At 39.8% G+C, this 13,884-nt stretch overlaps 1 protein-coding gene across 2 annotated transcripts in view; it reads left to right on the top strand.

Annotated features, from left to right (window-relative positions):
* The window catches only part of stum (stum, mechanosensory transduction mediator homolog), a 19,001-nt gene extending 5,810 nt beyond the window's left edge, over window positions 1-13,191 (top strand). Inside the window, exons 2-4 of one of the 2 annotated variants that reach the window (XM_005725034.2) lie at window positions 6,339-6,521; window positions 8,971-8,979; window positions 10,792-13,191. In XM_005725034.2, the coding sequence (XP_005725091.1) occupies window positions 6,339-6,521; window positions 8,971-8,979; window positions 10,792-10,826 (227 nt within the window). In that variant the 3' untranslated portion in view covers window positions 10,827-13,191. The remainder of the gene's footprint in view (window positions 1-6,338; window positions 6,522-8,970; window positions 8,980-10,791) is intronic. The other variant, XM_005725035.2, reaches the window with a different exon arrangement.
* The last annotated feature ends 693 nt before the right edge of the window (window positions 13,192-13,884 follow it).

Here is a 13,884-nt window from a genome sequence, read left to right as displayed (position 1 = left end):
AACAGAGGCTAACAGCAGGTAAAAGAGGATAAGAGCAGCAAACAGAGGCTAACAGCAGGTAAAAGAGGATAAGAGCAGCTAATAGTGGCAAAAACTGTAGCACTTACTGACAGAGAGGTTCAGCATATCCTCAGCAGGTCACCTCAATATCACTGTGATGTAAGTTACTGACTTGTATCAAACTCCTTCAACAAAGTTTTACGGCCTCCTTCAGAGTAAAAAAATACGTACACCAGCTACCCATGAAACCCAGTACAGGAGAGTTGACTGCAATCTACTGAGATCGAGTGGTGAGATTTAACAAATTGTAATTTTAAGGCACATTTTTTCACAAGAAAATGCTGAATGCATTTTTTTTTCTTTAGATTTGAACTACCTGATGATCTTTCTTTCTCTCTTTTCCCTCAATATTTAATTTTTTTTTTTTAAAAACAACAACAAAACTTTATCTAAGACTTGCAAACTATAGTCAATGGAAGGAGGAGTTTCACATCTATATAAAGGGGGAGCTTTTCCCTTTCCACCTGTCAGCTTTAAGGTGGACTGGCCTTAAAGGTGGAGTACCTCGATACTTAAGTGATACACCTGATTACTGGTTACTTTGAGTTGGTATGCAAGTACCATTTCATCTAATCAACACAGCTTTACAGTTCACATCCTCCGTTGTTTTCTGGTCCTTTCTCTTCCTTCCTGTTTTCTCTCTCCCTTTATGTCTGCTTCTCTTGCTGTCTTGACACTCTTACACTCCATCATTAACCTCCCACACTACCAGTGGGTGCTTTGTAGAGTTCTCTGTGTAATTATAGTAATTAGTCTGGGTAATATCTACTGACACACATAGACACAAACACGCATGTACGTACTCACAATATCCCACATACGACATACAACGAAGCCAAGAGCTTTTCGCACCTAGAGGATTGTTGGATTTCTCTAGCAAAAAACTGAAAGATTTATTCTGACTTTATTATTGCATCAGCTCAACGTATATTGTTAAGCAAAGTATATTGTTAAGCACATATATTTGTTCAGGTTTTGCCCAGCTGCAATTATTTAGCGGAGTATTTTCCTTATAGTTAGCTCTGTGCTCTTTGATTACATGCTGACTAAAATGCTCTCCACTGATCAATTTACTGTTTTGATAGTTTTAATATGATCTAAGAATTAATCCAACATATAATAATTTTGGAAATATATTTAAAGTTATATAATTTTTTCCCTATGCAAAATCCTCTTATTAGACGGATTCATGGTAATATTCACTTGGCAAGTGATCATTAATGCCAAAATGATAATTTGACTTAATAATTTGACTTAATTTAAACTTATTTAATCAATGTGGTTTTATTTGACAAAGTGACACACTGATAAATTCGAAGAGCCCAACTCTGCAGTTCTTATAGCATTTTAGTATCTTTCAGTTGACTGTTTTGGTTTTACATTCAGTTATCCTTCATTATCCTGCTTTCTCAGATTCAAATATTTCTTAATTTCGAAGAATGAACTTGTAGGTTTTGGTGTGCTGAGCCAAACAAATACTCCAAATTGTTTTGTTTTTTCAAAAGCGGATCTAATATTTAGTTGCATTGCTATTTGATAAATTATATTGGAACAGACAGCAAAAAACTTCATTGGGAACACCTGTTCAACTGCTTGTTAAGACAAATATTTAATCAGCCAAACATATGACCAAGACAAGCAGCTAAAGTTCAAAGCATCAGAATGGGGAATAAAGTTTATTAAAGTGACTCGGAACATGGCATGTTTGTTGGTGCCAGTTCGGCTGAGTATTTAAGAAACTGCTGATCTACTGAGACTATCTCTAGAGTTTACAGAAAATGGCCTGAAAAAGAAAAAATATCCAGTGAGCAGTACTACTCTGTTGGGATGTGAGCGATGACTCAAAAATGCCTTATTGATGCCAGAGATCAGAGGAGACTGCTTCAAGCTAGGAAGTAAACAGTAACTCAGTAACTCTTGTTACAACCAAGGTATGCAGAAGAGCACATCTGAATGCACAACATGTCGAACCAGGAAAGAGATGGCGACTGCAGCAGAAGACCACACTACTCCTGTCAGAAAAGAACAGGAAACTAAGGCTACAACTGAACAATAAAGGCTGCTTGGTCTGATCAGCCTTGATTTGTGCTGTCATGGCAGGTTAGCCCTGTGACAGATTGACAGCCTGTCAAAATGCCACAGCCTACCTAAGTATTGAAGAATTGAGGGGTTTTGAAGGTAAAAGAGGGTCCAAACTAGTACTAGTAAGGTGTACCTAATAACGCATCCAGTGAAAGCGACACATGTGAACAGTACCTGACAGAGACCGCTGACGTTGGAAGTCATGCAGAAGAAGTAAAACTAAACAGACCATAGAAATCCTTCTGTGCATGCCAAAACTCTGACGGAAGTGATGCGTAACCATTCAGCTACCAGCTGGCTGTCAATCACAGCTAATGTCCGGAGGTGGGCAGCTCCTAAGGCAGCCAGAGCATCTGCTGGTGGGTGTGGCCTCTGTGACCTGAAAATTTCTGCTCCTGATCAGACCACGTCGGTCCTGGATGGACTCTCGTTTTAGCCCGCTGTTGCTCTTTCTGCTCGAGGCTTTGAAATGAGCAAAGAAAATATGAGGGTTCATCTCTTCCTTTCCACCAATGTATATACTTACTTATCTTACTTTTCTGTGACAGTCAAGTATAAGCCTTGTGAGAGTAAATATTACATTTTATGTCATTCAGATTCATCAGATGTGCTCAGACAATCCAGACTCATACTATTGCAGTGCTTCTGTTGAAAGATTCACCACGATACAACTGTCTCCAAACGCATAGTTAATGAAAGAGACTGATACTGGATGGAAATTTTGAAGCAGAGAGAAAAAGAAAATGAAACAGAGAAAAAAGTGAGAAACTAACTTATACATGAGCTGGCCTTTCCTTTCTACTTAGAAAAAAAAAGCACACACAGCCGGCAGCCTGGCAGAGCCTGCTCCTCCCTCCCCCCACCTGTTCTGCTTGCTGTGTTATTTGAATTTCACCAATGTGACAAGAAATGGAGCTGGCAGAAAGGGAAGGGCCAAGGCCATGATGCACACAACGCCCACCAGGCATTTCTTATGTCGCATGCAATATTCACAGTATTTAGTCTTTACAAAAAGCCTGCGGAGAGCAAGCCGGAGCGTCAGCTGATTGTTTGAACAATTTAGGCTTTTTTAGGTCTTAAAAAGGTTCTTTGGTGTTGTGACTTTGAGAAAATACTATACTATCAGCTATTTTAAGCTCAACAAGAACTTGTGAGTAAATATGACCTAATTAAAATATGACATCTGCAGCATCTTTACTTTAAACACTGTGGGTCTGAAATCCACAAGTCTGCAAAATGATTTAATCTGAGCATTTATATTCTGCAAATGTCACAAGAATGGAATTTGTCTTCTGTTTATAGGTTTATTTTTTGATTTTAGTTTTTATGCACTCATTGAAAAACTGGACCCAGAAGGTTTCCAGAGTTGTATACGTGGATGCTCAAACTCGTGCATACAGTTTCACACAGAGCATTTACTGTGCAGGGGATGGTCTCCAGGCTTTCAGATAGCAGAATAAGGAGTGCGACTGGACTTAATTCAGACAGATAAGAGTTGAACATTGAGATAATCCTGTTTCAGCTCTATTACAAACAGCCAGTATATGTGCTTTTTCTCCAGGGCATAGAGACATCGCTGCAATGGCCAGGTACCTGCCACCGGGAAAACCTTAAGTACTGACTCTCTCTCTTAGACACAGGAAAAACACCCCAAAACAAAACATAGAGAACAGCTTCTTTAGTCTAGCTTCAGTAATTTCTCTGTGGCAGAGAGAAACATTTTGCTCTTCAGGTGTGACTGGTTGTATCACGTTATACAGCTGCTGTTATTTCCATGCACATCTTTACTGTATACAGAGATCTGACGAAGTACTGAGAGTAAACAAGTAAATAAATCTGTTTTAATAAGTGTTTTACTACTTTTACTACGTTATATTAATACTATTAGTGCTTTTAACATCTTAAAAATTGGGCAGCTCTCAACTGCTCCTATAATAAAAATACAAAAACAAAACTGAATGCATAAAATGAAGTGCTGGTTTTTCTTAGCCCAGAATGGGCCTCTGAGGGGGTGACTGCACATTTAAGCTCAATCATTTGACTCACTGCTACTGCTACACAGTAGCAGTGAGTCAAATTTCTTTTGTTAACAGTAATCTACTACTTTTCATTTCTGAAAGTTTGAATAAATATTAAGATAACAACTATTGTTGTACTTGAATTAAAAAAAACAAACAAACAAACCCCAAACCGGCTTTACAAAATCATTGTTTACGGTGATTTTGCTTTCTTAATTGGGATGGGACAAGGGTCCTGAAACTAAAACAAAAAGATGATTTTTCACATTTTAAGTGTTTCTTATGACACTGATTTAAGTTCAAGGCTTATAAGTTCCTTCTTTTGTTCATATTGGACCTGATGCAGTACAGCGGGGAGCAGTGTTGGTCAAGTTACTTGAAAAAAGTAATCAGTAACTCCCCCAAAAGTAATCCCGTTACTTTACTCATTACTTATTTTCAAAAGTAATTAATTACTTAGTTACTTAGTTACTTTTTAAAAACACGATTTACAACCTGAATAGGTGATAAAGCAATAGATCTTTCAGCCCAATTCTACTTTTTCTACATAATCCATCATACAAAATGTAATCAAATGGAAAAGTCTCTTTTTAAAACTTGTTTTATTAGTTTTAATCTTTTAACTTTATGCATCAAGCAAAGATTTAACTATATGCAACATTCTCTGACTGGAAGAAATTTGTTTAACATTTAAACTTATTTTCTGCACATTCCAGAACATAAAATAATTTTTTTTTTGTGTTTCTCTGTGAGTTTCCCATTACGTCGTAGCGCACTCGGTGCTTGCTTGGAAGTTCAGGGGGGTTTTTTCGCTGTAAAAAGAAGTTTTCTTCCCACGCACAACGGACACTAATGTTTTTGTCACTTTTTATGGAATCAAACTCAAAGTAAGGTCAGTACTTCCACGCTTTAAACGCTTCACGCTCATACTCTCTCCCGCACTCGATATATGATCCATTGTTGATCTGCACACAGCTGTTGTCACGAACGTCGCACTCGCTTACGTCTCTGTCATGAGACATTCTCGCAAAAAATCACGGTTTTAGTAATGCAGTAACGCAGCGTTCCTACGGGAAAGTAACGGTAATCTAATTACCGTTTTTGCAATAGTAATCCCTTACTTTAGACGTTACCTGAAAGAAGTAATCAGATTACAGTAACGCGTTACTGCCCATCTCTGGCGGGGAGTAATGTCATGACTGACAGCTGCAGTCACAGAAAATCTTTCTTATCTCTCTTCAGGGATTAAGTACAGATGTAGTGCTGAGAAGAAATGCAGCATTTACTGTCCATGACCGTGACTGTGTGTTTCAAACCAATAAAGAGAGATGTGATGTAATTTCTTTAAGAAGTCTTCAGGAATAATTCTCCAGGCTTCTTGAAGGACATTCAAAGCTGTTTTCCTGGATGATCACACACTGCTTCACTAATGTTGAGGTCCGGTTTCTGGGGAGGTCAGTCCATGACTGATACTTCCAGTTTTCCTTCTTTAGGTTAGCTTCTTGAGAGCTAAACTTCCACTGAGAAAATTTCTGATTCTTTGGGAATCAGCTTGTTGGTACAGAATTAACTATTTTATATCTGTCCAATTGTGTCATGTTTTGGCATTCTTGCATAGATTGTTCAGGACTTTCCTGGAAATGAGTGGAAAAGCAGCCAATGTCCAAAGAAAACCTTTGAAAGACCTTCAGAAAGTCTGGAGAACTATTGCTTGAGACCCCTTAAAAAGTAACAAAACAATCTGGCTCTTCAGAACTAAAATGTTAAAAAACTTAGGGGTGACTCAAGACTTTTGCACATTCATGTACATTTAAGGTCCTTTAAGTGTACTCATGCCCTGAATAGCTGTCTACAAATTACTCCACATGATTTTGTTGAAGGCTTATTGTATTCAATATATCCGCATTTGTCTCAAAGCACTAAGTTGTGTAAGTGCAATTTACCTGTGTGATGTTTCTATTTGAAACAATAAAAAAACCCTTTCTGGTTCATTTCATCCGGAGTCTGTTTTGGCCTCGCTGGAGATTAACCAGAATGGAAAACTCCTCAAAGGTTTTTATCATGTCGGACTATAAACATCGCAGAGATATTTGATAGCAAAGTACATCAGAACTGTTAAAACAATAACTTCTTGGATTGTTTTTGGTAACAGTATGACTTGTGGTGTTTTTCCCACAGGCACCTTCATCTCAGCGTTCACAGTGCTGTGCGGCGCTCGCAGTGAGCTGATCTCAGAGCGAGGTGTTTGCTGTGTATTCTGGCTCAACGTAGCAGCAGCCCTGATTCAGATCCTCACAGCTGTTATCATGGTCGGATGGATCATGAGCATCTTCTGGGGAATGGACATGGTCATCCTGGCAAGTCAGTAGCAGCTACTAGTGTCTGTGTTTGTCTTCCCCTTTGCTTTCTTTTGTCCACATGTGTCACATGCACTTTTAAAGTTAGTTTCAGCAAGCAAAACATAAGGTCCGGGGACCAGAATTGGCCCAGTAAAGAGTCCGATCTGGCCCTCTGAATGGTTAAAATAAATTAGCATAAATTTTGATTTGTGTTTTTCTGTGGATCATCTGTGGATTAACAGAAACTTTTGTTTAAAATTACAGGACAATCTGGGCAATGAGCTACTGGAACTTTTTCCTGTAATTTAACAGATTTTGTTCTTACCATTTAAGCACAGATTTCTTTCATTTAATACCGAAACATTTCTTTGTCATGTCAAAAAACTCAGACATACTGTTGAAATTACACTTCTTTTCCTTATATTGAGTTATTTCATGGGTTAAATGTGTAGTTAAATTTATTTACACTGACAGAAAGGGGAGTTTCACCGGTCTGGCCCAAATCAGCCATCGCTGATGGCAGCCAAAGCCCTCCCATGTGCTCCAAAAATTACTCTGTTTGCACTAAATGGCCTCCAGTAAATTATCTTTAGTTATTTAACACTGACCTGCTGCTGTTAAAGCAGAACTTATTTTATTTCACTTAGGAAATATCAAAGCTAAATATTGCATCCTCAAGACGTGGCAGAGCCGAAAAATGAAACAACATAATTACGACCCATTTTTAAAGAATTGTATGATCAGCTGGAAACCAGGGCGCTCGGTGAGATTTGTTGCTGGTTTGGGTCTTTTCTGTGGTTTTTATTGGTGAAAAAAACAAAAATAAAATAAAATAAAGCAGGATAATAGCAGCATTATCCTTCAAGGCCTGTGTTGCAAAGGGATGCAATCAGTGGCTCTGTATTACAAAGTTGTTCAAAGGGTTTTACATAAATCGTGCAGAAACATGAAAGAAAGAAAGATGCAGAGAACAGACATGAAAAGGTTGGGTAATTTTACCACCCTCTCTGTCAGGAACTCAGCCTCTCCTTAGGCACTGATGCATGAACAAGTGCACACACACACACACACACGCACAAGAGTCACCATTGTCTCAGTGCAGCCTTTGAATTATCCACAGCCCTGTAAGTGTCCTTATGTGAGGTAGCCTAATTGCTGCCTGCCTGCGCCACCAGAGTGTATCGATTCGCACACGCCTGCGAGAACGTGCGTGTTTGTTGTGCGCGAGGTACAGTAATTGTGTGTGTGTGGGAGTGAGCGGCCCCCCCGGTGTGTTTTTGTTCACTGATCCCCGCTGTTTTTCAGGCCTCTGGGCACACATCTTCTGCAACTGTTACTGTAAAAATCATTCTCTGGTAGCATGTTGAATATTCGGGTTTGCGTAAGATGACTGTTTCCCAGTTGGACTGAAATAACGCCGGCTGTTTATTTAGGAGATCAGTTGTTATTCAGTTATTCATTACCACAATACGCGGTAGCTTTGAGAGTTCATGCTCGTATGGGCTGATTCAGCTTTCTTCCTCTATGCATTTAATGCCTCTGAAAATGTGGTCTCTGTGTGAGTTTCCTCCCTCTCTCCCTCTAATGAGCCTGTGCTGTATATGATCAGTTTCCTCTCTCTTCATAACTCCAGCTCCACATACATGGCTGTCGCCCTCTTCTTTTTTTCCCATCTATCTAATGATCGTGGTGTTATCTCCCTCCCACTGATCGCCTTCCATCTGCCTTTTTTCTCCATCCAGTGATTGTTCCTGTTTGATCTTCTCATATCTTTGCTTCCTCTCTTCCTCTCCTTCCTGCTCACTCTCACATAATTCCTCCCACTCGCTGCCCGCTCCCCAGTCTTCCTCGCCACCTCAGTTTCTTCTTCAGTTTTTGGTTTTCCCTGGTTCCCGTCTCCATCTCTCATCCCATCGATCCAGTGGATGAGGGTCATGTTACTGTAAATGTGTTCATTTGATCATGTAATGTACCCTGCCACTCAGATGTTTGAGGTCACTTCCAAATGTCCTTGCTTTTAAAGAAAAATAAGTTAAAAAAAAACAAAAAACAGACAAACTTTGAATTAATTTGAAATGCTGCAAGTGACAAATGATTTATGGTTATTACTGGAATATCTACTTAAGCATACAGATGATCATTGTCAGCCACCACTGCTCCAGTACAAAAAAATACTGATTATAATATTTAATAAATATGAGATGATAAATAACTGATTATTCTGTTAAACAATAACTTTTAAACTAAGATAAAAACTCATTTTGTTTCAACTGTGAGGATGTTTACGTTACCCCCCAAAACTGCTGCGTTTATTTGTAGCTCAAAAGGGTTTCATAGTTCATACTGAACTGTTTTCTTTGAACTACATCAGTGCTGTCAGCTTCACACATCACCTTAAAAACAGTGAAACGTGTTCTCACTAACCGTCTCTTGTCTCTTTTCTCCCCCTCTACGCTGCTCCTTCACGAAAGTTTCTGATGGTAGGTGTCTCTTTTTTCCCTTCTTTTACAACCAACAGTCCCCCACTGAGTTAATAAAACTGCGGAGGATGTAGAAGCAAGTCAAAGAAATAGCGAACATCGAGCTTTTTTTTTTTTCTAAATTTAACACAGTTATTGTAAGCCAGAAACAAACAGTTACCCTTAAAGGACTTCAACACAAATCGGAACGTTCTCACGATCTTGGCAGCAAGAGTTTGGCAACTCACTGCTTTCTATTTGTGTGACACCGTCCTGCTCATCAGTGGACTGAGCTGTCATGGAGCCTGGTCTGCTAAGCTCAGTAAATGTTCATACACATCCAGCCATGTTTAATCCGACATACCTGATTCGAAACTATGGTATCGCACCATGTAATATGACTAAAAGCTTAGTGACGGCTTTACTAACTGAGCTGAGTTTACCTATGGTGTGTGTGATTAAAGAGCTCCACAAGAATGCTCAGTTCTCATTCCCAGAGTTAACCATCCATTTTCTTAACTGCTTGTCCATCTTCAGGGTAAGGAGGGCTGGAAGGACCAGGAAAATCCCTGGATGACCATGCCTACCCATTTAGAAACACCATTTAAGCCAGGCTTGTCCAACTCCAGGCCTCGAGGGCTGGTGTCCTGCAGGTTTTAGATCTCACCCTGGGTAAACACACCTGAATCAAATGATTAGTTCATTACCAGGCCTCTGGAGAACTACAAGACATGCTGAGGAGGTCAGTTAGCTATTTAAATCAGCTGTGATGGATCAAGGACACATCTAAAACCTGCAGGACACCGCCCCTCGAGGCCTGGGTTTGGACACCGCTGATTTAAGCTAACATGCATGTCTTTGGACTGTGGGATGAAGCAATGTTAGACGCATTTAGAACAAGCACACTCCAGGCAACTGGTGGATTCTGAGTTATTTGTCATGGATAACAACATTAAACAAAGTCTGCATGCTTGTTCTGTTAGACAAACCCAAGTCTGCTGCTCCACTCACATGACTCCCTCCTCCCACTTTAACATATATCCAACACACCGCGTAATCACAGTACTGCACCTAATCTGCCAGTACTTATTCTAATGCAGAGGGTATGGGCATACATAGACTCTTCCAGGAGTTAAGCTGCTGCCATCACTGCTGCTGCTGCTGCTTACAGTGTTTCAACATCTTCCCCCATGGCATCATCCTGTAGGTTTTGGGGGAGATTTGGAGCTTTTTCCTATGGGGGAAATAAGCATTACCTTTCCTCCCTCCCTGCAGAGATAATGCTTGGTTTATAGTTCTGGGTTAAATGTGCGGCAGACCTAAAACACTGCAAACTACACTATGCACCTTGCCAACCTCTGTGATAGGTCTATTTGGAAGCATTGTGCTGCATAAACACAGTACATTTGCTTAACTGTATTAAACTTGCTTGTGCAGTATAGGCACATGCCATTATCTTGTTGCCAAAGCTCTGTTCTCGTTTCTATTGACTCTTATTTGCGCTTTATTATCTCCAAGCCCAGCATGTTCAGCTCACCTCCACCTGTGATGGCAAAAAGATGCAGAAACAGCTGTGCAAAAGTATCTCCAACAAACACAGGATTCAAAGCAGCCTAGTTTTGCCCCTCATGCCTCGTGGTAGTCCCCACCAGGGTCCTGCCAAGTTCCGCTTTCAATTTTGCCAAATTGAATGAAATGAAGAGTAAAATCATGACTGCTGTCAACAGTTCAAAATGAATGATTTGTAATTGCATGCAGGCATTTAAAAACCTTTTTAAAATTGATAGCAGGGACACCAAATGATAGAGAGCCTTGTGTTCCCTCCCTCCTCAGGCTGCAGAGACCAGGGCATTCCTCAGGATGTGTGAGGGAAGCCGTTCTCATGCTAGCTGGTGGGTCGCACGGACAGCTTGACCTCTTTGACCTCCCCAAAGGTGACTTTTTCATTAGTAATGACCTTGAGCTGACACCGTGTAGAGGCCGAGACGTGATGAATGGATTCATTAATGAACAGTGAAGCGAGAGGCTGCCCTTCATGGAAATCTTTAATCGCTGGCTGCTGATTGGTCACATTTACGTTTGCCGAAAATTATACTTAGCATTTACAGCCACAAGAAATATAAGGGATAATAATGATATTAATAATGAATAAAAACTACATGTGTTGACTTTGTTGAGTAATTATAAAAGTGATGTTGGATTTTTTTCATTGTTCTTTGATTTAATTGCCAAATATGGATAAAGGAAAATTCGTGAGCTGCTTGATTGAGCTGCCCCAGGACTTTTTATCACATGTTTTAAATGTTGTATCAGAGACTACCTTTAGCCTTAGCTTCTAGTGTATTGTGGCCTTTCCCTTACAGTTTTGTTATAATATCAAATCGCCAGTCTTCTCCATGTAATGTCAGGATATACAGTAACAGCCACAGCGCTGTATGTCCATCGATCTTCATACAAAACAATCCCAAAACTCAACATCACAGCACATGAGCCCGGGCTGTGAAACACACGTCTTCCTGTGGAGCATGTCATGGTTAAAATACAACACCATGCTACGCGATATTCACTCAACTCTGAGTAAAAACTCATGACAATGGATTGAAAATCTGCAACCAGGCGATTATCTTATCCTTGCTAATAAAGCTAATATGTTTTTTTGCTGGTCACATGATGTGCGTGAGCCTAAAAAAACCTGAGAAAAACCGAGTTAAAAATGATTCATTCTTCCTGATGAATATTTGATTTGAGTTTTCATACCTCTTAAATGTGTAAATCAGTGCCAAAGGGATATAGCACATTATTCCTGCACTGTATCTAATTAACAGTCTCAAAATATCAGCTCCCACTATTAATCACTCTGGAAGACACACTGTCTGTCACATTATGATGAAGATAAAGTTACAGGCCCATGTTCGAACAGCTATTGTTTGTTAATTGATGAGAGTCGGTGGAAGCCGCCAGCTCCTCCCATTAGAAACTCCGAGCTCCCTTTTTGAAACAATCAGATCAGAAACATTTAAAGCTGATTAATTCACTGTTTCGTGTCACATGCAGCCAAACGTAAGTGGTGCGTTTGTGTGATGGATAGTGTGCAATATTCAAGAGGGAGACTGAAGAATGTGGTTCAGCTGTGTAAGTGGTCCTGAAGCTAAAAGGGGGAGAAATGTGCATCACTCTGTAAGTTGCGGTGGAATTGTTGAGCCAAATAAAGCCTTTCCCATGATACCCCATCAGCTTTCTCATGCACCACATCATTGCCCTATTTCCCTTAAAAAATACCCAAGAGTATAACAAGTCAAAAAGGCTATAAAAAATAAAAATAAAGTAAATGACAATGAAAAACAGTGTACTAGATCAAAATTATTAAGTGTGTTGGCAGGAAATAATTAATAAAATCAGGTTCATTTATACCCTATTTCTTTCCCTGATCACTAAGACTTTAGATGCAGATACCTTCGGGGAAGAACATTAATGGCCGGCTATTGTACATTTTTTAAGTTATAATAGAGTTCTGTTTTTTCTTTGGCAAGAGCCAGGACTTAAGGGACTGCAAATGCTTACGTTTAAATCACCATCAGCTATTTTATGTTCAGACCTGATTCTTGTGGATGTGAAGTTTGGTTTCTCGTTGATGTGTGACTGAGAGCAGTGGTAGGGTTTAGCTGGGAGCGGGCCACCACAATAAAGACTCTTAAAGCGATGAATCAGCCCGACATTTGTCTTCAGTGTAGCTGTTAATGGTACTGACTGCAACAACAATCACTTAACTGAGTGGTGCAAGGTCAGTGTTGCTTCAGGATGTGTTTTACATTAATAGACTGCTTATAGGGATTACGATAGAAATGATAAAACGACCTTACAATAGCAAATAAACAGCTGCAGTGTTACACTGTAAAGCTCAATCACTCACTGGCCATTTCATTAGGTTTACCTCACATGGCAGCAACTCTGTCCATTTAGGCATGCAGGCATGGTCAAGATGAAGATCAAGATCAGAGAATGGCCAGATTTCAATGGCCAAACTGATAGGAAGGCAACGCTAACTCAAATAATCTTCTCTGAATGCACTACACCTTAACGCACATGGGCCACAGCAGCAGAAGACCACTGGGTGCCACTCATGTCTGCTATAAACAAGAAACTGAAACTAGAGCTCACACTGGCTCATCAAAATTGGACATTAGGAGATTGGAAAAATGTTGCCTTGTCTGATGAGTCTCAATTTTGGCTGCAAAATGCAGATGGTAGGGTCAGAATTTGGCATAAGCAACATAAAAGCATGAATCCATCCTGCCTTTTTTAAAAGATTTAGGCTGCTGAGCCCCTGAGTACCAACTGAGCATTGTTTAAAGACCACAGCCTCCACAGTGGCCACAGTGTACCCGTCTTCTGATGGCTACTTCCATCAGAATAACTCACAAAGCCGAGGTCATCGATTTTTGAACATGACAGTGAGTTCAAATGACCTCCACAGTCATCGGATCTCAATCCAATAGAATGCCTTTGGGATGTGATGGGACAGGAGATTCAGCCAACAAATCCACAGCAACTATGTGATGCTATCATGTCAACATGGACCAAAATCTCTGAGAAATGTTTCCAGCAACTTGTTGCATTTGTGACACGAACAATTAAGGCAGTTCTGAAGGCAAACATGGATCCAACCCATTACTAGCAAGGTGTACCTAATGAAGTGGTTGTGACTAGTCTACTGACTAGAGTTTAAACAATAGCAAATCTCACCAACAGCACTTTACTGTATTTTAACAGTGGAATTTGTTTGCTGCTGAAAACAGTAAAAATGCTCCTCAGAGCGTTTTTAAATACAGGTACGCGAATCATTTCTTATGACATATGAAATAGAAAAGTGGACTCGTAATAATACAAATTCATTCATTCATGTGATTTTTACCCCATACTTTGTAA

Source organism: Pundamilia nyererei, unplaced genomic scaffold (genome assembly GCF_000239375.1).
Source record: "Pundamilia nyererei isolate P.nyererei 1_Seehausen unplaced genomic scaffold, PunNye1.0 scaffold00013, whole genome shotgun sequence".
NCBI lineage: Eukaryota > Metazoa > Chordata > Actinopteri > Cichliformes > Cichlidae > Pundamilia > Pundamilia nyererei.
This window is presented reverse-complemented; position numbering and strand designations above follow the sequence as displayed.